Below are 23242 nucleotides of genomic sequence, written 5' to 3'. Positions count from 1 at the left end.
ACGCCTCTAGACAGCTGTTTTGCTCCCTGCCAGTGCTCATCAGTAGAGGATGATAATGACGATAATGCGTTTTCCACATAGAACAATGGCATATGCAAGCTGCTAAATAGTAAACGTGAGAACAGCAAGAAGAACTATTGTACACGCTCATTGGTGGAGGCGACGCAAATCTTACGCAGAATAATGATGCCACAGACAAGCAGCGGTCAGAGCAGTATTTGAAGCCAGTGGGAGGATCAGATCCAAGGCCCACTGCGTTGGTGCAGTGCTTGGCGATATCGGTCGGAGATGCTGAGAAGCAGCTTGAGTCTGGGCCAAAGGAAAGGAGGAGGGCGTTTTTGCGGCAAGAGAAGCCTTGATTGGCAGTTGTGGTACGATGGTGAGAAGCCCTTTGGTGGGGAGAATGATATGAAACCACAAGTTCTCAAATGTGAAAGGCCTTCTCAATTGTGACATTGTGCTCGTTTCAATGTAGTTGTACTCGTGCCGTGTGGTCGTTCGTTCCTGACTTTTAGAGAACGAGAAGAGTTCACATCAGTGAGGGTTCTATCTCTCGATTTCCCACTCTCACAACTCAGCGTAGTAAGTAGCTTAGGGGTTGGATATTATTTTGAATATCTGTCCTACCTGCAATTTAATAATAGCAATGAAAAGTATGAATGCCGCAGACATCACCACGCAACATGACAATTTGTTCAAGGTTTGGTTTTGTGTGTTTCCAAAATCGATTTTCACGTTCCGATCATCAGTGGAAATACGGAACTAAAGAGATCAAGGGAAAAACAAAGGTTAAAAATCCAAAGAAGTGTGACACACGACGGGTAACTTGTAGTAAGTATTACAAAAAGTGAGAACTAAAATGAAGAGTAAGTGTGACAAACGGGCATGAACAGTGCAGAAACAACTCATGAACACGGGGTGCAAACTCACGAAAATAACCTAAGTGCTAAAACATGTTCTTTTTGCTTACACAAATCGGGCTTATGCGTACGAATACAAACAGCTTCAAGGACCTTCAACTGCTGGACATAACGGGCACGACACAGTACAGAGAAGTGGGAATCATCATACACACTCAAACAATCGGGACGAGATAACAAATGCAAATACACAGCTGACTTCTTACGAATTTCACCCTCATCAGCTCCATCACCTTCCCTGCCACCTGACTCCTCCTCGTCCGTTTTATCACCATCACCACCAGCCGTCTCACCGTCATCCGCCTCGTCTTCATCCGCCGCCTCGTCATCACCCGCCTCGTCGTCATCTGTATCCTCGCCGTCATCCGCCTCGTCGTCATCTGTATTCTCGTCATCCGCCGCATCATCACCCAACTCATAGTCACCACCAGTCAGTCGTCTGATACCATCCATGTTCTCCTTCCTACGTCTGTCCCGTGTCACTGTCCTTACCTCATCTACGTCCCGAGATTGTGTTCCGTTTTGCCCCCGGCTTCCGGTCTCCTTCGATGCTCCGCGTGGGCCTTGGCCATTCCTAGCATATATTACGGTTGAATAATTGGCGGTCGACCTCCGTGGTCTCTGGACCCACGGATCAAGCGCCGGAGGGTGCTGCGGTGTCCGCACAGCCGGATACTGTGTCAAAGAAATGGGCTCAATTTCTGTGATTGGTGGTACTGTTGTTGTTGCCGACTCCTCCCCAACCCCAGCCACCAACGGCACTGGTGGTGGCTCCGGTGGCGGCAAGGGCAACGGTGGAGAAGGCACATTCGGTTGGCTTAGTGATCCACCACTCTTCCTCTGCACCGTGTGTTCGACTTGCTCTGGTTGTGTCGGTGGTAGAGGGAGCGGGTTCTTGCGTGGTCTTCCCCGCTTCGGGCGCTTCGCTTTTGCTGCGTCCGGCAGCATGTGAAGTGGTACATGCTGCTTGATACGTGCGCTCAGGTGTTGAAGGGTCCTACCAACGTACCGGCTATCACAATTCCGGCACTCAAATTGGTAGACCAAGTGGCTCAATAGGTGGGATGGTAGGACATCCTTCCTCACCGTGAACGCACGTATCGTAGTGAACACAGGGATGAAGTGCGCCGCAAAGTATGTTTGTGTAACTAGCGTTTTGATTGTGCGGCACAATGTCTGTGATGCCTCTCCTTTCCAAGGTAAGGAAAGGTAGACTGGGCAACGACTTGGACCAATGATGACGACCTTTGGTTTTGATGCTGATTTTAGTAGCTTGTTTAGCAGTTCCTCCGGGTAACCATTTTTGAGAAACACAGATTTCAGAAAACCTAGCTCATCCTTGAGTCGAGTGGGGGAACAGATTCGCCGCGCTCTATCCACCAGATTCTTCACCAGGTTGACCTTGACTTCTCTGTACTGTGTCGTGCCCGTTATGTCCAGCAGTTGAAGGTCCTTGAAGCTGTTTGTATTCGTACGCATAAGCCCGATTTGTGTAAGCAAAAAGAACATGTTTTAGCACTTAGGTTATTTTCGTGAGTTTGCACCCCGTGTTCATGAGTTGTTTCTGCACTGTTCATGCCCGTTTGTCACACTTACTCTTTATTTTAGTTCTCACTTTTTGTAATACTTACCACAAGTTACCCGTCGTGTGTCACACTTCTTTGGATTTTTAACCTTTGTTTTTCCCTTGATCTCTTTAGTTCCGTATTTCCACGGATGATCGGAACGTGAAAATCGATTTTGGAAACACACAAAACCAAACCTTGAACAAATTGTCATGTTGCGTGGTGATGTCTGCGGCATTCATACTTTTCATTGCTATTATTAAACTTTTATCTCCACGTAGATTATTTACCTGCAATTTCAAAATTAATTTTGGACTTCACGGAGAATTTTGAAGTCTTAGGAAAGTATAGACCACATGCCTCGTACTGCTCCTTTCTCTCCGACACTCAACACTTGCAAGCCAGATAAGAAAGAAAGAAAAATCATCAGTAACACCACCAGGACTCGACCCAGGGTCCTTCCTAATCGCGCGCCGTGCTCTAACCAACTGAGGAACAGTATGACGCATATCCTTCTTCAAAATATTCCAGTACACAAGCATGCTCACATAGAGGTAAGTTCGAGTGCGAATTACGAGGGTGTGAACTTTACAAGCGCGAGGAAATACACCTCATTAGCACTCTCGGAGTCACTGTGGTTAGTGAACTTGATCTGTATTAGTCCTTGGTGCAAAGCCCGGGCAGCATGGCCTTGACTTTTTTTGCCAGTGTTATGTGATAATTGTAATACCAATCGGCGGAGAAAGGCGAAGTTTCCCAACAATCGAAAAGAACGTACCAAAACTTCAGGTTTAGTTGTGCAACAGTGATAATAATAATTATTATTATCGTCCTGTATTCGAGTTTCGGGAGCACAGAATGCGATTTACGAAGCGTGAATTTCAAAATGGCGATAGATTGGACGATGAGCACTTCGGGAGGGCTCTCACTGGCTGGCCGAGGTGAGCTGCAGGAAGTCTCAGCAGTCATGACCTGAGGGCGTTGATAACACCTGGCATGAGCTTTCCGCGTGTTCTTTATACGGTCTTTCAAACTCTTTGTTGTACATGATTTAGCACCGTCGGGTTGTCGACTGGTACACAGGTGGCGGCAACACAATCCTTCAGAAGAAGAGAAAAAAGGCATTGGCTGGATGCAACCGTGCCTGTGTTCTAGAAGCTGAGACGCAGGAGTTAGATGCTTCATGCCCCTATGAATTCCAAATAACGTTGAGATGTGAAAACGGTTCCATGCCTTCATATGATAGTCTGTTGAGAGCCGAAAATCAGATTCAGAATCGCAATAGCACAGCTAGGACGTCAAAGAAGTAGTGTATGTAGAATCTTGGTTATAAGAGGTTTTGATTTGTCATTAATTTTTCATCACTGCAACTCCGGCTGGTCCTGTGCTATCGGCGCGTACGTATATCCATCGTGATCCAAATGTTGCGTGTAAGTAGCCAGCTTGCCCGTTATCTGCCTCTATATCAGAACAAAACATTCTTCTCCTGTGTTTAGACCCTTGAAACGAAAAACGGTATGCTTGAACCTGCACAATCTATTGCACTACCAATCCACAGAGTATTACAAGCGAAATTCGATGTATCTTGCAATCAGGATTAAACCTTATCCATCCTATGCCTTGCTCTTTATTCATTCTATCCATTTCAGAGTTCTATTCAAAGAATATTGTTAATGATAATGAAGGTGAAAAGCGTATTCAGCTGTTTTGCTTCCTTGCGTTGTCGTGTTCGGAGCACAGGTATGCGTTTGCGGATGTTCCTCTTTTTTTTCCAGGGTCAGCATTTCATGGGGATATGGTTTTTGGTTTTCATCTTATCACAACTATGCAGCATCAGTTTTTCAGTCTCTGTAGGTGAGTGGTATTTTCGAGTATAATGTAACAAGTCACCGACATTTATATGGAACTCCCATTTCATTGAGTTTTATGTTTGCAAGCCCTTACATTGGTGGGCTGTGTATCGTTCCTGTCAATATCTATAAACACTTAAAGGCAGAACTTTCTTTACAAAAAGGTGTTTTGGTTGGCATCGGGCGTGGCAATAAGAAGAGCGATGAAAAATGCTTTGCATTGGAATACAGAGAACGAAACTTGACTAATCATTATTATTAGCCTTTTCGCGTTGACATCGTCAGCACGCTTGGCTAGTCTTGTCTTAGGCCAATTGGAATTTGTTCCATAGTAATATTTAATTATGCGTAAGAGAGGGAATTTAGAGGGCGGAAATCGAAAAGAGAGCAAAATTGAATTCCAAGCCGATTTTTGCAGTACTGTATTTGGCATTTCATCAACAATATTGTAGGGAGCGACACACAATTCGCCAAGCACCGCCGAAGTCTCACAAACCTCTTCTTCACAATATGTTATCATTTTACGAACATAAACACAAACCGGCAAATAACATTACAAAGAATATCTCCATCCTTGTAACCATCTAATTCACCGCCCATCTTGTATATTTTGTCAGCAATTAGCCCATGAATTGCAGTGTGTAGCGCTTTTACTTGTACCTTTGTTACACTTGTTTTTCAATTGTACCTTTTCAATTCTTCTTTTGTTCCGCCAAATCAAAGAAAGATTCCAAATGCCTCTGGTGGAACTCAATGTGTCGACGCCAACATTGAGTGAGTTAACGTGCCACGCCCTTGGTTCAAACAGTACCTCTCAAACAGTACCTATCAAGTCGCCAACAGCAAGTGTGCATTGGCTCCGGACTGGCTTGTTAATAATAATAATTTTTACTTCAGGATTGCTTGTTACGGGCACCTGTGTTGTTCCGCATGGTTCGGTCAGCATCAAAACTAGAGACGTAACCTACTGTCACCTCCCCGACTATGTCAATCCAGTTTGCAAACGATATAGCCTTGACTTCCAGCCGCCGCAGCGCTGACCTCGTTTCGTCTCAGCTCACAACAGCCATCTCTAGCCTAGTTCGCTGGCTATGTACCCTTGTAAGCAGTTATTCCTTAGTCAAAGGAGTGTAGGTGGGTTGCAGAACTGCTATTCGCAGGCTTTACTAGTTTGGATAACGCTTCGCTCTTCATTGAGATAGCTATCATTCTCTCTTCTTTTTCATTCTCTCTTCTCCCGTTCACACTCTCTCTTTCATTCTCTCTTCTTTTTCATTATGTTCTCCCTGTAACACAATAACATATTCGCTGCCTTGTCATTGAGCATTTGTGCTCGTTTGGATTTGCGAAATCAAAGAATTATAGTATATTAACAAACTGGCCGGACCCTAACCAGTCGCACTCTTTACAAACCCTTTTCACATGAAAGGCTGGCACAGTCGAGGCCCTATCCCTAATCCATATACCGTTAGAAATAGCCCAGCGTGGCTACACATGTAAATCACAGTTTGGCTTGACATTTCCACCCGTCTCTTCTCCTCGTCCCCAAACCCAGTTTCACGTTCTGTGTTCTTGCAGGACACTGGTCTTGCGACGATGACGCCTTAACGGCGTTCATCAGTCCCAGGAGTTATGAAAACCTCACAGAAGAACAGGCGAGGACCACTTTCAATGGGTTTACAAATTCCAAGTTACTGACAAGGGCCGCAACTACTACGCAATGTTTCCAGGAATACTATGCTCACATCAATCCATCACAGCCAACCCCAATATGGCTAATGGGGGGCACCACTGCATCATGCTACCCACAGCTGATTGTCTGTCCCAAAAGAATGAGATTAATCCTACAGTACAATTTCGTGACTCAACCCAGTAAGTCTGAATTGAAAACCCCAATCGGATATAGAGAACGTGCATAATGCTGCCTTTAGATCCTGTAGGTATTGTTCCAACCAGAAATATGGCTGTACGGTATAACGTGGCTGTCTTGAATCTTAGTGGAGGCTCCTGGGCTTACGTGCGTGCCGTAATTTTATCTAACAACATACCTTTTTGTGTTACAAAGGCTCCCGCAGCGTAATAGTTGAATGGGAATACTGAGGAGAGCAATTTTAATTCATGTTACTAATATTCAGTTGGTTTAACCCCTTCCGATGTTACTTCTCTTCAGGCTACTGTTCCAGTGCAGAAATGGTAGACAACGCGTTTGTCACGTACCCGTCAGGTAGAAGACATCCTTCTGAAGCTTTAGTAACATGTGACAGTCAGAGTTACCTGGTGGGGTCTGCCACAGTCAGCTGCCAATCGAATGGAGAATGGTCCACATCACCCAAATGCGAACGTAAGATGCATCATCAACGAATACCAGCATTATACCGGTAGTCTTTAACATCCACTATCCCTCCAAAAGGGAACGCTTTGGTGTCGAAGCCAATGAGATTTTGTCTCAAGCCTGTCATCATAATTGTTGTATATAGAATGCACATAACCACCCAGAACCTGATTTCATTTGCGAGAATCAATGTCTATCACGGGAAAAGGATATTCATTCTTGTAAAATAACTTTAAATAAGCTAATCGTAATAATAACTGGGCGGACTTTCGTCTGATCATCACATTTTCAATTATCCGGGGCCGCGTTTAAATTAATTTCTTCTTGAAAAATTGTCAACTGGTCTTCTCTTTACGCAGGATTCAAATGCTCCTATAAGCCGGGTATAGCCAACGGGAAGTTCAGTTCTACAGGAGTGCTCGAGGGCGATAAGGCAAAGGTGGTGTGCAATGAAGGCTTTCATCTGGATGCTGGCATGGACAGACAGTACACCTGTGATCATGACGGCTGGCCCAACGTTTCATCCTCTTGCAAGCGTAAGCAAACAACATATAGGACACGAGCAGTACAATCGTAGAAAATTGCTGATTTTACCAGGGGAGACACACCAGGCGTGTTTGTAGGAACACTAAGAAACCTGTATACTGGGCCTATTGACAGCCAGCTTGAAGAGCATTATCAGCATTCAGCCATGAAAGAAGTAGAATGGCACACAATAATACTGGAAAGTAAAGGGATTCATTGCCTTCCAACATTAACTCGTGTAAGTAAACTGATTTTTTCGCCAATATTGTCCCACTTAGAATTACACAAGTATTATACACAATCCAGCTGCAGCCATAGTCATTGTTCCTTGAAACGTATTGCACAGTGTATTTCTGAAATTCTACATTTATTATGGGCATGAATACCGGAATGGCGGCGGAATGGAGGTATTTTCAAGTGCATGAATACCTTCTTAGGGGTTTTCGGGTTTCTGCGTGTCGATTTGATCCGTTTTTCAGGAATCACGTGTCGAAGCCCAAACAGATCGAGGAATACAAACGTGCTTCCGCAGAGAGCAGCCTTCGTCTACAATGAAGTTGTGAACTTCTCCTGCGCTGTGGGGTACTCTCTGGTGGGAGCTGCCACAGCGACATGCAAGCGTTTGGGGTGGACCCAGATTCCCCATTGCGAAAGTAAGGACCAGGATATCTCACCCTGAAGTATTAGATTTGAAATGTTCACTGAATTATTTTCATTTTCTACGTTTTTGGCTATACTACTGTGCTTAGCAGATAATCGTTTTCATCTAATGTTTTGCAGAAATCGGTTGCGTGGCCAATATCAACAACACATCAGGGTACTTGGTGTTCAGCGGTCTGACTAGCGGCAGTACAGGTAGATTACACTGTTATGCAGGCCACGAATTGCGGGGAGATCCCACCACGATCTGTGACGAGTGGGGTGACTGGAGGTCAATCAAAGGCCACTGTGAAGGTAATAAGATATTAATTTTGTCGGGTGTGATCTAAAAACCTTATCCAACTCTTGCTTTGGATTATAAACACGATATAGCGTGTGTATGGCTAGCGTTGCTCAGACGGCCCCTCTGCTCTCGTTGAACGTGTATGTACTAAACCCCTGGCAATACAGGACCGTCGCATATATTTGGTTCGAAAAGCCTTATGACTTGTGATATAGAGATTGCGTTATCAGTATATTATAAATATACCAGCCCATAGTATGCTGCGCCAACTCAAAACTTCTAGTTATTCACGATCACCACACATCAGGAATCATCAGCCTGATGATTCCTGATGACTCTAGACCCTACCCAAGGTTGCACAGCTGATTTCCTCTCCATTACGCACTAGTGCACATGTATCTCTCTCTTTCTCTCTCTCTCTCACACACACTCTCTCTGTCTCTCTCTCTCTGTCTCTCTCTCTTTCTCTCTCTCTCTCACACTCTCTCTCCCTCCCTCTCTGTCCCTTCTTTCTTTTTCTCTCTCTCTCTCTCACACTCTCTCTCCTTCCCTCTCTGTCTCTTTCTCTCTCTCACACTCTCTCTCCCTCTCTGTCTCATTCTCTTTCTCTCTCTCACACTCTCTCTCCCTCCCTCTCTGTCTCTTTCTCTCTCTCTCTCACACACTCTCTCTACCTTCCTCTCTGTCTCTGTCTCTTTCTCTCTCTTTCTCTCTCTCTCTCTCTCTCTCTCTCTCTCTCTTTCTCTCTCTCTCTCTCTCTCTCTCTCTCTCTCTCTCTCTCTCTCTCTCTCTCTCTCTCTCTCTCTCTCTCTCTGTCTCTCTGTCTTTCTGTCTCTCTCCCTCTCTCTAACTCTCTCTCTCTCTCTATCCCTCTCTCTTCCCTATTCCGATTTCTACAGCCATGTCCTGCAGACCACCACAGCTGAACGACTTCCTCCGCATAGAGAATGAGACTGGCAATAGGTCTTACCGTCTGAAAGAAGTGGTTTATTTCTCCTGTGCTGAGGCGTACATACTGAGAGGAAAAAACTGGACAGTATGCACTGAGCATGGCAGATGGACTCAAGTTCCGTACTGCATTGGTAAGTTCAAGTGTAAGGCTGCATATAGAGGTGTCATATTTAAAAGAAAACAGAATTAAGGAACATTGCAACAAAAGTTCCTTGTCAATGTGAACTGGATGTCTGTGCAGCCTCGTCACTTTAGGTACTCATATTTGTGATACCTCCTCCCAGGGTTTAGAGGGTTAGAAGAACATAATTGGATGCATTAGGTTTATGCTGTCATGTGATGATTTAATTCTTCAAACAAGCCACAAACTTTTCCTTTTCGAAACCCTATTTATGACTCCGGTAAAACACATCCCTGAAGGTATTGAAATATCAATGATCTTTCTGCCTTCTTCAATTTTTGGTTTTACTGTCGTTCATTTTAGAGATATCGTACCCGTTTGTTACTGTCCAACCTGGAACGCCGCATAGCGGACAGCAGCCAGACTGGAAGAGTGTTGGCGGAAGCAGAGCAATACTAGTTGCAATTGCCTTCTGCGGAGCAACAGCATGCGTCATGGGTATAGCGTTGTTTTTGTCCAGCAGAGGGATCATGCCCAAGGCAATACCAAGACTGCTAGGGAGGTTGGAGACCCTGCCACGGCAGTTGGCGGAAAGGTTCACAAATCTCACACCATCCAGCCCTAACCCCGTCACTGCTAGTACGACGTCCACACTGCCAGTTGTCACCTACTCTAACAGTCACTGTTCCTCAGCAATGCCTAACTCTAGGACATTTGCCAGTGATGATGGTACCAGCAATCCAGGTCGCGAGCGTGAGAGCTCCCACGAATTACAGTCCCAGCATGTTCACAGCTCGATCGCACTTCTGGGCGTCGTACACAGACCCCAGGCAGAAGATGATGTGTACGCGACGGTCGATGCACCCACTGAAGGGAACGAGGGAGATTCTGTCCAAGATAGCTCACCCTATGAAGCCATATACTCCCAGGTGAAGAAGATTGGGAGCGCACAAAATCAACAGCAGGTCGCACCCAAGTACGCCGAGGTCAAGAAAAAAACACAGCCCGAAGTCAATCCAGTGAATACATCACAAGCATCTGTGAGCAATGATCTGTATAGTAAGGTGAACAAATGTCGTACATAGATATCTATGTAGTCACAACCAACTCTGGCCGTAAATGCATGGCTTACATGTGCATCTTCATCTCACGAATGTTAAGCAATGACCACATTCAGCACTTAGTCAATGTCAATTGTATCTACTCACACTTGTTTAATGAACTCCAAGCTAGCAATCAATAATAGACTGTGGTGCTACCTAATTCCGCCAATGCAACGTAAACGAATTTATGATATCACTCCTCCTTATATCCACTTTCAGTGAATGAAAATTACCTCTTGTCATCAAGCCATTTATAAGGATTTCTATCCGTTTAGAGCATTCTTTGCCAAACTACATCATACACTCATAAGTAAAATATAACATTGAACATTTTCTGGTTTGAGGGAAAGACACAAATGGGAAAAGAATTATGAACTGGTCGTATACTGCCGGCATAAACAAATCATACGCTGTTTATTTTTTTCTTCATACAATTATCCTCTTCATTTGTGTTAACATCCTTTATCTTTGCAAATTGTGTTTTGTTGCCCGTAAAAGAGGCTTTTGTAACAAATCATACGGGGTTCATGCATCCGTCAATGATGGTTAACCAGAGTTGCTTTTTGGTGGCGAGATTCAGGCATTCCAGAATCGGCACATTTAGAGGCTAGTGGTCTTCTTTGATGTTGTCGACCTATCTCTTGTGGAGTCGTCCACGAGGTGCTGGATGTCCGAAGAATTGATACATGCATTGTACTCACTGTAAAAGTCTGAATAAAAACGTGACTGTCACCGCCAGGGCTCGAACCAGGAATCTTCCCTTCAGGCCAGTGATGCTCTAACCACTGAGTTATGGTGTAGCCGTCATCTCAGTAGAGACCGGTCAACATTCTCTTCCGACTTCGTAACTTTGTCATCCAGACAGGCGGGTGGGACGCACCCCTCACTGTAAACCACACACTTCACCTACAAGCTAGTGCGCGAGACAAGCTAGCGCGCGGGATGCATTGTACCTTGTTGAATTCCAATTCCCTCATATGTTGCTCAAAAACTGTGACATCATCAGGACAGTGTGGAAAGAATCTGAAATTAGCTGGATGTCAGGCATGTACTTTGGATGTCAAAATCAATAATAATATTATTATCAATGGTGTTACCGACAGATTGATATTCGCCTTTATGTATCGAGTCGCAAGAGAATGGGGAGCTACGAAAACTGTACTACTATAGTACTATACGGACGTGTCAGCAGAATATGAGCCTTTAGATAAACGTGACCAAACACTGTTCTTCTTATGAACAAACAACTCTGCACGCGGTCGTCGGTTGGTGAAGGAGTAGGATTACCGGGGTATGTACAGGGATTAAGGTTCACCTGAAGTAATGTATCAAGTAAACAGAAAACAGGAATTCTCTGTAGTATCGGCCTGGGGGACAAATTGAATGATCGATATACATGTTAGCCACACCAACGTTTGAGCACCAGAGAAATGTAATGGCAGATCATGGATTAGCCGCCAAGGCATGCTGCCCTAGGGAAGGATGGGACTTTGGGCATGAGAAGGCCAAACGTCTGGCGAAAACCAGCACTGGTTGCTAACAGTAGTGCGATGCGTTGTAACCACCTGGCATATTGGCATATTCAAAATAGGCGCAGAAATCCAAGTCTCATGAACCTTGCGCACTAGCATGCATTCTGAGAAAAGTATTATTCATAGCCGTGTTCATAACCTCAAATGAGTACCGAATTCCTTGATAGGACCGTGCAGTTTGACTTTGGAAAGTTTTCCGTATTTCCAATTTCTGAAATTTAGCATTCAGTTGCCTTCCACGTATTACCGAATCGTGCGTAGAGTCCTCCGTACATTGCAAATCCCGTTTACTTGGTTAGAAGCTGAGTCTTCATATTTCTTCGGCAAATGGGAGAATCAACATCTCCTTGGAAAAATGTCACTATCTGGAGTCTGTGCGATGTCTTTCGTAGCCATTATGTTGTGCTGCGTTCTCAGGTCGTCAATGGCATCTTCCAGTTCTGTTGGTACGTAACATTATCGAGAACAGCCTGTAATAAGTTGTAATGGAGAAATACTCAACCCACAATTGCAGGACTTTTCTAAACAATTATTCTAAGATTATGGATTTTGTGCCCGTTTGAGTTGGAATTTGCTCGCATCTGATCTTACACGGACTCGCTAATCTTCTGGACTATGCATCAGCGTGGCTACGCTTCACCTAGGTTTCCAAGTAAAAGGCTAAGGTCTGAGTTGAATGGTAAAATCTGCCTGTGCTGCTAACGTTTATATGACGAATGTTGTCTACTGCTCAGGTCATTGGTACTGCAACGATGACGCATTCACAGCACTTGTCAGTCCTCCGTCGTTTGACAAAGTAAGCAAAGCTCTAGCAAGAACCCTTACCGTGAAGCAAGCACATCACAGGATGCTAACGTGGTCGGACACGCGTGAGGTGTGCTTCCAAGACTTCTATCATCACATCTATGGTAGCGAGAACCTTTCCGTTTGGGTGAATGACACCAGCCTGATGTGCTACCCAACGTCAGCTACTTGCCCATCTAGAATGAGACTAATGCTTGTTTCTAAACTTCCACAGTCACCACGTAAGTAGGATACACCATTTACAGGGCAGGATTGAGCATACTAGTATCCAAGTTTCAAAAAACTAATTAAACCAAGCGATCGCGATGTGTTGAATTGACCACCATAGTAATACTATCTTCATAAAATTTGAAATTGTTTTCGGCCTGTGATTCGGGGTACTTGCTCTTCATCCGAAGAGCAAGTACCCCGAATCACGCTGCGTTGCGCAAGGTGCTGCGAATTCGAAAAAAACCCACTTTGGCTTTGTCTATGACATAGGTAATTCAGATAATTATGTGGTTGGTTTTACTAGTAGTGTTAAATAAAAATTAAATTTAATATTGCTTTACATGGCTGTCTGTATGTTATGACCGTAGCCGTTTGCAAGCCTCTTGTGAACCCGGACGGAGGCTACATTCAATACCCTAGCGGACGTCGCCATCCTTCGGAGGCTCAGTATTTCTGCACGCGTGGATTCCAACTACAGGGCGGTCCAACTGTGAAATGTGACTACAAAGGGGATTGGACGAAGCCGTATCCGACGTGTAAAGGTTAGCTTGTTGCCTTACAAGAGAAAGTTGCAGAAACCTCCGGCTGTACGGGACATATGGCGATATAAGTGATGCATTGATTATTATTATTTATTATTTATTGCAACATCTCAAGACTCGGCGGAAACACCGGCCAATATTACGAGAGTGGGTGATTGCCAACCACGGCGATAAATAGAAAGAAGGGGAGGGAAAAAGAAAGAGTAGCAAAACGAACAGCATTGATGCATTGATTCCCAAAAAAAACACCTGCTCACGAACGACTACCTCAATATTAAGCTCGCGGAAATTGTTGCTTGGCAAAACCGAGAACCAATATGTTGCTAAACAGGATGGACGTGTACTCGGCTATAAACTATATCGACTTGCGCAAAGGCAAAGAACAGGGGCGGGCACAACCAGGTGTAAAATGCCCCTATGTAGAATGAGCGGCAACTCTCTGTCCACTGTAGAATATTAGAGTATTACCTTTTCCCTCTTCACTCTGTGCGTGTATAACCTTGGCAACTCGCATTGAATGTTGTTGAATGTCAGTACTCCTGGAGTTTTGTTCCATTTTTCCTTCTTCGCTCACTGTATATGATGTGGTTGCATGGGTGGTACGAGTTAGTCATAACTCATAACATTTTCTCCTCCTTCCTTTCATCCGTAACTCACATTCTAAGTTGTTTTTGTGTTCCGGGTTTTTACTCCTCGTATATCCAGCTGGAGAGTGTTTAGAACGTCCACGGTTTGCGAATGGATTGTTTATTATCAGTGGAAGGAAACCTGGAGATAATGCCACCCTTTCATGCAACGATGGCTTTCGCCTGGCTGGTCATAACACTGCAGCGTGTTCAACATTAGGAATGTGGATCATAACCAGCCGGTGTGAAGGTACAGTGAGGGCAACTGACATCCGACCCCCTAGCGGTGCGTTCACTTTCTAGCTGTCTCTGTTTCGTAGTTTTACCATCCCGTGTTGGGTCTTTTGCGATGTGAGCGCTGCTCCGCTCAGGGGTCGGATTTCAGTTGCCAACCCTTTACATGTAAATGTGGAGCGATAGTGAGAGATTCACTGGACACATAGGCCGTATTTGGCTTCTTGAAAATCTAGAATCTGAGTATACGATATGCATAAAACGGAAGGGCGACATGTTGCGATGTATTACTAATTGTCCTCCAAGGTAATAGTGTCGCTTGAATCCCGACGCTGTCCGAAAAGTGATTGAACATCGATTGAAATAGTACAGGTTCGAAACGCACAGAGCCTTAAGAGAGCATGTCTGAGAATACCAAAGTATGTGTGCAAGTGGATCTCTCCGATTTCGCTCAAAATTTGCAGGTAGGTTGCCTTTGGGGTGTGGATCGACTGTGCAAAGCCCTTGAAAAAGTTTCTGAAGGGAACCTTGAAATTCGCATACCCCTCAAAAAATGGCCGAAATATCACATTATTTATGGGTCTAGAAACGAGTCACGCCACAGCGTATACGAACAAGCTATGAACAAAACTACATCAAGCCAACATTGCCTCACCTTAGAAGAGTTCCTGGAGCAGTACCGCTTAGCCACGCCAGCATCCCAGAAGACGAGGTCCATCACCCCCTGACGCCACAAATGATCGTCTTGAAAATAGCCAATTTACAAGCGCTGGCAAAACAGCCAGCTACGTCCTCAATTGGCCAGAACTATATACCGGCAGATAGTAGAACACCTCTTCTAGCTCTGAGGACATGTCCCCCATCTTCCTTTGGGGGTTTTCTTGAAATAAACATTTTTGAATTTTTCCACTCGACCATGCTGAAATACGGCCAAAGTCATACCTGCGCAGGAAAGCTCGCCCCGTCGCGACGTCTCCTCAGCAATTTCTACTCCAACACTACTCCCAAGGCCGCAGAACAAAGTGTAGTTTTGACTCTGACAAGGAAAAGCAGCGGTGATCACTTGTCACTCCAAACGACAAGCTTCTCCTTGCGCCACCAATAATTTTTTGTGCGACTGTTGATGCAAAAGTGACTGAAGGCCTGAGCGCAGTTTTTGAATTTTATTGCAAGATGCACGGTGAAATCACGTGCCTTATGACGCAAGAATGCCAAGTCGCGCGGCCCACGGCTCACGAGATTTCAGAGTCACCTTTGTCAAGTGCGCTTGTTACTCGCCTTGAACGCCCGTTGGTCTGGAAGTCATCCCACTTGTGTTGTTACTGCGCTAAAGTCGTAAAGAACACGCTGGGAGTGTTGTAGGCCTACGAACCGGGACTTTCCCTGACCATGTAGGTGGAAGACCAGTGAAATGATGATGAAATCACATTCTTTATGACGTAAGAAATCTCTCATACAGTTCACGCGACAAGTGCGTGCAGTCAGTGCTACTCGCGTGCCAGTCAACACAGGGACCGAGCTAGCCGCTTTTGTCGAGCATCGACATGAAAACAAGGGACTTTTACTGTTGGACTATGTTCGGGATTGCAGGAGGTAAGTGTGAAAGACGAATAACTCTCCATGCTGTACGGGGCATATTTCAACGGCTTGCTGCCATTGCAACACTCCTAGGACAGTTTGTTGGGGTACTCAGCAGTTCAAGCAGGAAATGAAGCTCATCTTACCTCTGCCATCATGGTCTGTTCCGAGTAGCGTTCCAGGCACTTTCACGATCGTTGGCCGCGTATCGTGATGCAGGAAGCGTCATCCTACGTCACAGAGCACGCGATCTCACCGTGCATCTTGCAATAAAATTCAAAAACTGCGGTCAGGCCTTCAGTCACTTTTGCATCAACAGTCGCACAAAAAATTATTGGTGGCGCAAGGAGAAGCTTGTCGTTTGGAGTGACAAGTCATCACCGCTGCTTTTCCTTGTCAGAGTCAACACTATGCTTTGTTCTGCGGCCTTGGGAGTAGTGTTGGAGTAGAAATTGCTGAGGAGACGTCGCGGAGGGGCGAGCTTTCCTGCGCAGGTATGACTTTGGCCGTATTTCAGCATGGTCGAGTGGAAAAATTCAAAAAAGTTTATTTCAATAAAACCCCAAAAGGAAGATGGGAGACATGTCCTCAGCGCTAGAAGAGGTGTTCTACTATCTGCCGGTGTATAGTTCTGGCCAATTGAGGACGTAGCTGGCTGTTTTGCCAGCGCTTGTAAATTGGCTATTTTCAAGACGATCATTTGTGGCGTCAGGGGGTGATGGACCTCGTCTTCTGGGATGCTGGCGTGGGTAAGCGGTACTGCTCCAGGAACTCTTCTAAGGTGAGGCAATGTTGGCTTGATGTAGTTTTGTTCATAGCTTGCTCGTATACGCTGTGGCGTGACTCGTTTCTAGACCCATAAATAATGTGATATTTCGGCCATTTTTGAGGGGTATGCAAATTTCAAGGTTCCCTTCAGAAACTTTTTCAAGGGCTTTGCACAGTCAATCCACACCCCAAAGGCAACCTACCTGCAAATTTTGAGCGAAATCGGAGAGTACCACTTGCACACATACTTTGGTATTCTCAGACATGCTCTCTTAAGTGTGTAAAGGTGTAGTGGATGCCAATGTTGACATCATTTAGAACATATTTTCTTGCCTGATGCTAACCCCTTGTCCCAACTTCATTGTGCCTTTCAGAAATATTCTGCCATACGCCACGTCTTGCAAATGGTATGGTGGCTTTCAAGAGAAACATTACGGATAATTACAAGTACAACGGGACTGTGATGCTTTCTTGCGAACAAAACTACAAACTGATCGGTCCAAACTCTGCTCGATGCAACGATGACGGATGGTCTCAATTGCCACATTGCAGGGGTAAGTATTTTGCGTTGCGGATGTCAACAGCGAAAGTGGACGTTACCGTATTACAATAATGGTATTCCTCATAAACCCTGAAACTAAATAATTGAATCAACAGTTTACAATCGTTGTATTTTGAACCAAACAGTTTCTGCGTTTCCCTTCTGCTCTTGTACCGTTTGCTCCTGATTGTGATAATAAGCAGTGTCCACGTGTAGCGTCAGTATGCTGCCGCCACAGCTTTGCATGGTGAATGGCTTGGGTGAGTGAAGAGGGAAGAGAAAGCAGCGAGGCAACCAAGACCAACCAAGATGTGTGTCACAATACCATGAAGAGTACCAATCTACAATGCATGACTGCATAAGAACAGAAAAGACAAATGTCTGCTTACATTATGCTGTATCCTCTTTATTTTGTGATACGCCCCTTCGCTAGGCACTGCCTTCGTGAATAGAAACCGGGCTTATTCCCGCAGGAGCCGATATCAGAGCTAGACCTCTGTTCACATCAGTCTATTATTCAAACCAGCGTTGCAACGATCCGTACATATCAATGTACGGATCGTTACAGATGCTTCACGTCGTCTATAAACCGAGCTAAATCGCACCCTCAATTCATATTCATGTGTGCCGTACCTTTCCAATGTTGTTTGTCCTTTCAGAGGTTAAGTGCACTACAAATGTCTCTATTCTGAACGGACAGGTTGCCTACCAAGGGCTCTCCATTGGCGATAAAGCTCTTTATATCTGCGATCCAGGCTACACCCTAGTAGGGACCGACTCGATTTGGTGCCGTCCTCCCGGATCTTGGGAACACACCGGAAGTCACTGTGAACGTACGTATCAACTTTTAACCCATTCAGGACTGACTTGTTGCAGGCAGATTGCTACATGCACTACGTATGTAAGCATTCTGGATCACAAATCGGTTTTCCTTTTATCGATTTGGATAGTCTTGGGCTTCCTGTTTTAAACTATTTGAATCATCTCTGTTGCTTGTTTGCGCTGGGCACTTTAATAAGTGCCCAGCGCAAACAAGCAACAGAGATAATTCTGGTTTGGTGTGTAGACGATGCCATTCAGAATATATGTATTTGAGCTGCCCGCATGCACCGCATGAAAATATTCCATTTGATTAAATCTTTCGTTCCAATATTCCCCCTATATTTGTTTTTTTTTTTTATAAATCAGGCGCTTCTTGTGCCTTAGGCCCTGAATCGGAGCATTTCCAATTGTCTAGCAACTCGTCCAATTATGAAGCTGGCTCTGTGGTCAACGTGACCTGCAAAGAGGGGCTCTCTCTTTATGGACCGGCATCATTTACCTGCAGTGCAACGGGACAATGGTCGCAACTCCCATTGTGCGAAGGTAATGACGGGTTTAATATGCGTGATTCTAGGCCCAGGAAACCTAACAAGGTCGGAATACCTGATTTCACACATGCATGCACACCCATGTGACTGAAAACATGTGTGATTATGCACGCGTGTGATTGTAGATCATGAATGATTATAGGTTTTAAAATACGTCCAATTTCGTGAGGCAGTCGACGTAGCTAGCAGCGTCGACGTGTTGTAGCTGAATAGGACATGCAAAGCCAGTTCTACACATGATGAGATTGGCAGAGCTTTCCAATTTGTTACTGCTCCCGTTGCTTTACGAATTGAGACGGGCCTTTGAAAGATAAGGGGAACTGTTTCAGTGTTAAAGCCCGGAGAGTTTACTTTCTAGACCTTGTGCCGTCCCAATGTCACAACGTTAAGCCCTGAAGACAATAGAGACGTCTGTTATATCAGTACGTGTTTTTATTTTGCTATAGGACAGTTGCTCCCTACTCTTGAGCTCGCACCATGCCGCCGACTGACTTGATACTTTTTTTTTACTGGTTCACTACTTTTTTTTCCTAGTTCACTACTTTTTTGTACTGGGTCACTACTTTTTTTTACTGGTTCACTACTTTGCAAATCAACCTTATCAGTCCAAAAACAACAAATAACTCCAAAGCATGAAAAAGGCCAAAAACGTAAACCAAGAACATGTGCAATAACATGTTATTCAGAAAGACAGGACAAGTGAATGATTAGTCAGTCCATTGTTCATGACGGTCTCCGACAGTTACGTCGGCAAGCGAGCCTCCACCACTGCCAAAGCAGCGTGGGCTCTGCAGGAGGGTTCAAATTTCAAACTTGAAGTTATACGCCTACAACCGCGAATGCACATGATACAGGACTGACTTGATACTAGACTGACTCACGACTGCCATCCAGAGCACATGAGAGGTCTGTCTACACTCCTACTCGGCAAATCTCCATTATAGCACAAAGCCCTTCTCAACAAACAGTGTTGATATTGTCCACACAAATCTTAAAATATGGACTGGAATGGTCAGTCTCGGTCAGTGTCGTGCCACGTTATCGCATGAGCGAGCTGATTGTTTATTAACCGGTGATGGTAGTGGACATTACAACCTAACTTGTAATTCCTTCTTCCTTTTTTTCTTTTCTAACAATTTTGAGTATTATGAAGTAAAGTATATACGATCGTAATGCAAATTTACCCAGCGGCCACGAAGAAAATACTAGAGAGGTTAACAGTAAAGTATGTTTCTTGTGTGTGTGTTTTTCAGCTACGCTCTTGGGGCCAGCTGCAACAACAAGCCATTCACCGCCTCCAGTTTATGATGGCAATTGGATTGGAGCCCCAGCAAGTATTGCTTCCGTTTGTATTCTCGTGATAATCCTTGCAACATTGGTAGTGCTTTCCATGGTCTGCCGGATCCTAGGAAAGAGAAAGAAAAGCAGAGATCAAATCCGCCATCACAACCAAGCCCCAAACCCTGCTGTAGATGCAGCCGCAACAAGGAGACGCGTAGAAACATCACAGCCAAGGGCTAGTCGCCCTGGTACGGAACAGGCAGGGCAACTAACGACAATTGACACTCTCAACTCCGAAAAAGCAACTGGAGAAGGAGAGCCGACATATGATATCGTCAAGTAAGGCCTAACCAAGCCCACTGTAAACACGTGTGAGGAACGTGAAGATGTGTACCAGGATTGGGCAGCAAGGTCATCATTGTGTAAATAGAATCCCAACTTTAGACTGTAGATCGAGATAAGCAGAGCACGGGAAGGACAACGCGAAAAACACCATCATTATTAGAATGCATTTTGGCGATCGCATGCGTTTTTCTACTTTATAACACTGCTTGTTCATTCTATTTTGCTCTACTCTTACTCATCGGCAGATATTTTTCCAATTTGTCCCTTTTCCATTCAATCCATCTACTGATATTTGATTTTCATTCTCATGCGTGTAGGAGAGATTGTCTTAGAACACCAAAGTATGTGTGCAAGTCGAAATTTGCAGTTGGGTTCCCTTTGGGGGGGGGGGGTAGATCGACTGACTGTGCAAAGAGAAAATGGTTCTGAAGGGAACCTTGAAACTTGCATACCCCTCGAAAATGGCCGAAAAATCAATTTATTTAAGGGTCTACAAACCAGTCACGCCACAGAGTAAACGAAAAAGCTACGAACAAAACTCCATCAAGCCAACATTGCCTCAAATTAGAAGAGTACTTGAAGCAGTACCGCTTAGCGATGCCAGCGTTTCAGAAGACGAGGTCCATCACTCCTGGCGCCCCAAATGATCATCTTGAAAATAGACAATTTACAAGCGCTGATAAAATAGCTAGCTACGTCCTCGATTAGCAAACACTCTACACCGACAGCTAATAGAATACATCTATTAACACTGAAGACATGTCCTCCATCTTCATTTTGGAGGTTTCTTGAAATAATGTTTTTGAATTTTTCCACTCAGCCATGCTGAGGCCCGGCCAAACTTATACCTGCGCAGGAAAGCTCGCCCCTCCGCGACGTCTCCTAGGCAATTTCTACTCCAATACTATTCCCAACGCTGAAGAACAAAGTGTATTGTTGACTCTGACAAGGAACAGCAGGGTTGGTAACTTGTCACCCCAAACCACACGCTTCTCCTTGCGCCACCGACGATTTTGGTGCGACAAATGATGCAACAGTCCCTGAAGGCCTGGTTGCAGTTTTTGAATTTTATTCCAAGATGAACGATGGCCACACACGGACGAAAACTGGCAAAATGGAACGCAGTTATAGTTGGATATGATCGAGTGGTTGAGAATAGCATATCTATAGGTATTCAGGAAAAGTGTGTTGCTCCCTACATGGGAGCTCGCGGTTTTCCTGCCGACTTGAATTCTCACTTGACTGACTCACGAGTGCCATCCAGAGCACGCGAGAATTCCATCGAACTGTCCACTCGGCAAACCTGCGACAAAGCACCACACCCTGTTCCGAGCCCAGCCACCTTCAGTTCTGTGCCCTGCTAAAAGCGCATCATGGCTCCGTTTAAATGTTTTTCGGCTAGTGTGTTTCTGTGGTATAGCGGACTGAAGAATAGTAAACGTGTTTTGCAATATACTTCATATAATATAATATAATATAATAATATAATAGTACAAGTATGTTCCCATTCCGTTTTTGCTTTGGTGTAGCCCTGAGGTTGATTGCTTATTTATTTCTACCCTTCCTCTCTCCATACTTCTGTCCCCCCCCCTCTCTCTCACTCCTTCTGTCGTCCACATGTATCAAAGGAGACGAAATCGCCTGTTTGTGGTGCGACGTTAAATAAACTTCTACAACAACAACAACAACAACAACAACAACAACAACCCTGCTCAATACACAGTGTTTCGTTGAATTAACTCCTCATCAGTTGAGCTTGAGTAGGCTGAGGAATATTTTACCTGAAGGGCACCACTTATGGTATATTGCTCTCCAGATACAAATATCACCAGGGATACAAACTTACATTGACGCTCCGTTTCCAGCGGGACAAACACCTCGTGAACACCAGATAGCGGCGTGAGTCAGTGTCGCTCGTGGAGGTGCTGAACAAGCGCTGAGGACCATCGGCCATTCACAACGTTGTTGCCTCCAAAACATTTAATTCGCAAGACCACGCTGGGTACAACAATGTGAAGAAGAGGTTCGGCGATATTTGGGGAATTGTGTGTTCCTCATGTTGATAGGCAACCTGTGTAGATCTGGGATCACGCACACATATATAGAGAGAAGAAAACATTGCCCTTCTGTGAATCTCTGCAATACGTGTATTGCATCAATGCCCTCTTGGTCATTGAATGATCCTCTAGAATCACCTATCTTTGAACCGTACATTCAATTTGAATCGCACGGTATTTCCTGAAGTAAAGTGCACTGCGGATATACATGTATAATTATTAAGGTTTTGTACCTGAGATTTATGGGTTTCAATAAGAGATATTATACCTCATTCCATATTCACCCAAATACAATTGGCCATCTACATAAGTGGTGAATATTGCTGAATATTCACCACTTGTATTCCCCACTGACCTCACATTCACCACTTATATTCACCAATTATATTCACCACTTCTCGACTTGCTGTACGTGTAAGTTTAAAGAGAGCAGTACTCGGTGCTGCGCTTGATTCCTCTTCAGTCAGCGCACCGGAGCTGCCGAGTGCCCTAGAAAATTTCTACGCTAACTTCCGTAAACAGGACTTTTCTGAGAACAAACGAAATTCCTTGCTTGCCAGATGCCGCTGGATCCGCATGTGACCAGGTGCTGGCAAGTCATCAACCAACAGTGAGCATCTTCACAGACGGAGCGTTCCAGCGAGCAAACAAGATTTTGAACGCTCAACATGTCAATGGCCCGATGATTGCGGATCAAGCGGCAAGCCAGGAATTTCGTTTGTACTCAGAACAACCCTATTCACGGACGTTAGCGTAGAATTTTCCTACGGCACACAACACATCCGAAGCGCAGCCTGAAAAGAAAAGAAGTGAGGGTAGAACCGCTTGGCTCGCTGCTTATAAACGGACTCCTGAATTGGCGCGATTATCGCGGATTGGTCAAATCTTCGCGTGAAACGAAACCTCTCTCGGATTGGTCAAATCTCCGCGTGAAACGAAACCTCTCTAATGATTGGCTTCCGCCACAAAGCTGCACGAGCGTGTTCTCCATGGTGATTGGCACGAGGGTGTTCACCATGGTGATTGGCACGAGCGTGTTCTCCA

At 44.9% G+C, this 23242-nt stretch overlaps 2 protein-coding genes across 3 annotated transcripts; both read left to right on the top strand.

The window, feature by feature from the left end:
• The first annotated feature begins 3722 nt into the window (after positions 1-3722).
• LOC135819818 (CUB and sushi domain-containing protein 1-like) lies at positions 3723-10824 on the top strand. 2 transcript variants are annotated; one of them, XM_065333097.1, is made up of 9 exons: positions 3723-3915; positions 4261-4339; positions 5914-6207; positions 6506-6676; positions 7027-7203; positions 7672-7845; positions 7973-8146; positions 9035-9217; positions 9571-10824. In XM_065333097.1, the coding sequence occupies exons 1-9, from the start codon at positions 3907-3909 to the stop codon at positions 10290-10292; spliced, it is 1983 nt and encodes a 660-aa protein (XP_065189169.1). In that variant the 5' UTR covers positions 3723-3906; the 3' UTR covers positions 10293-10824. The 2 variants fall into 2 exon arrangements, with proteins under 2 accessions (XP_065189169.1, XP_065189170.1); XM_065333098.1 differs by lacking the exon at positions 5914-6207.
• Positions 10825-12045: 1221 nt separating this feature from the next.
• Positions 12046-20457, top strand: LOC135818924 (E-selectin-like). The gene is made up of 8 exons (XM_065332109.1): positions 12046-12288; positions 12577-12867; positions 13225-13398; positions 14104-14274; positions 16979-17158; positions 17805-17978; positions 18334-18510; positions 19769-20457. Exons 1-8 carry the CDS (start codon positions 12198-12200, stop codon positions 20137-20139), a joined length of 1629 nt encoding a protein of 542 aa, XP_065188181.1. The 5' UTR covers positions 12046-12197; the 3' UTR covers positions 20140-20457.
• Positions 20458-23242: the final 2785 nt, after the last annotated feature.

Source organism: Sycon ciliatum, chromosome 6 (assembly GCF_964019385.1).
Source record: "Sycon ciliatum chromosome 6, ocSycCili1.1, whole genome shotgun sequence".
Lineage (NCBI taxonomy): Eukaryota > Metazoa > Porifera > Calcarea > Leucosolenida > Sycettidae > Sycon > Sycon ciliatum.
This window is presented reverse-complemented; position numbering and strand designations above follow the sequence as displayed.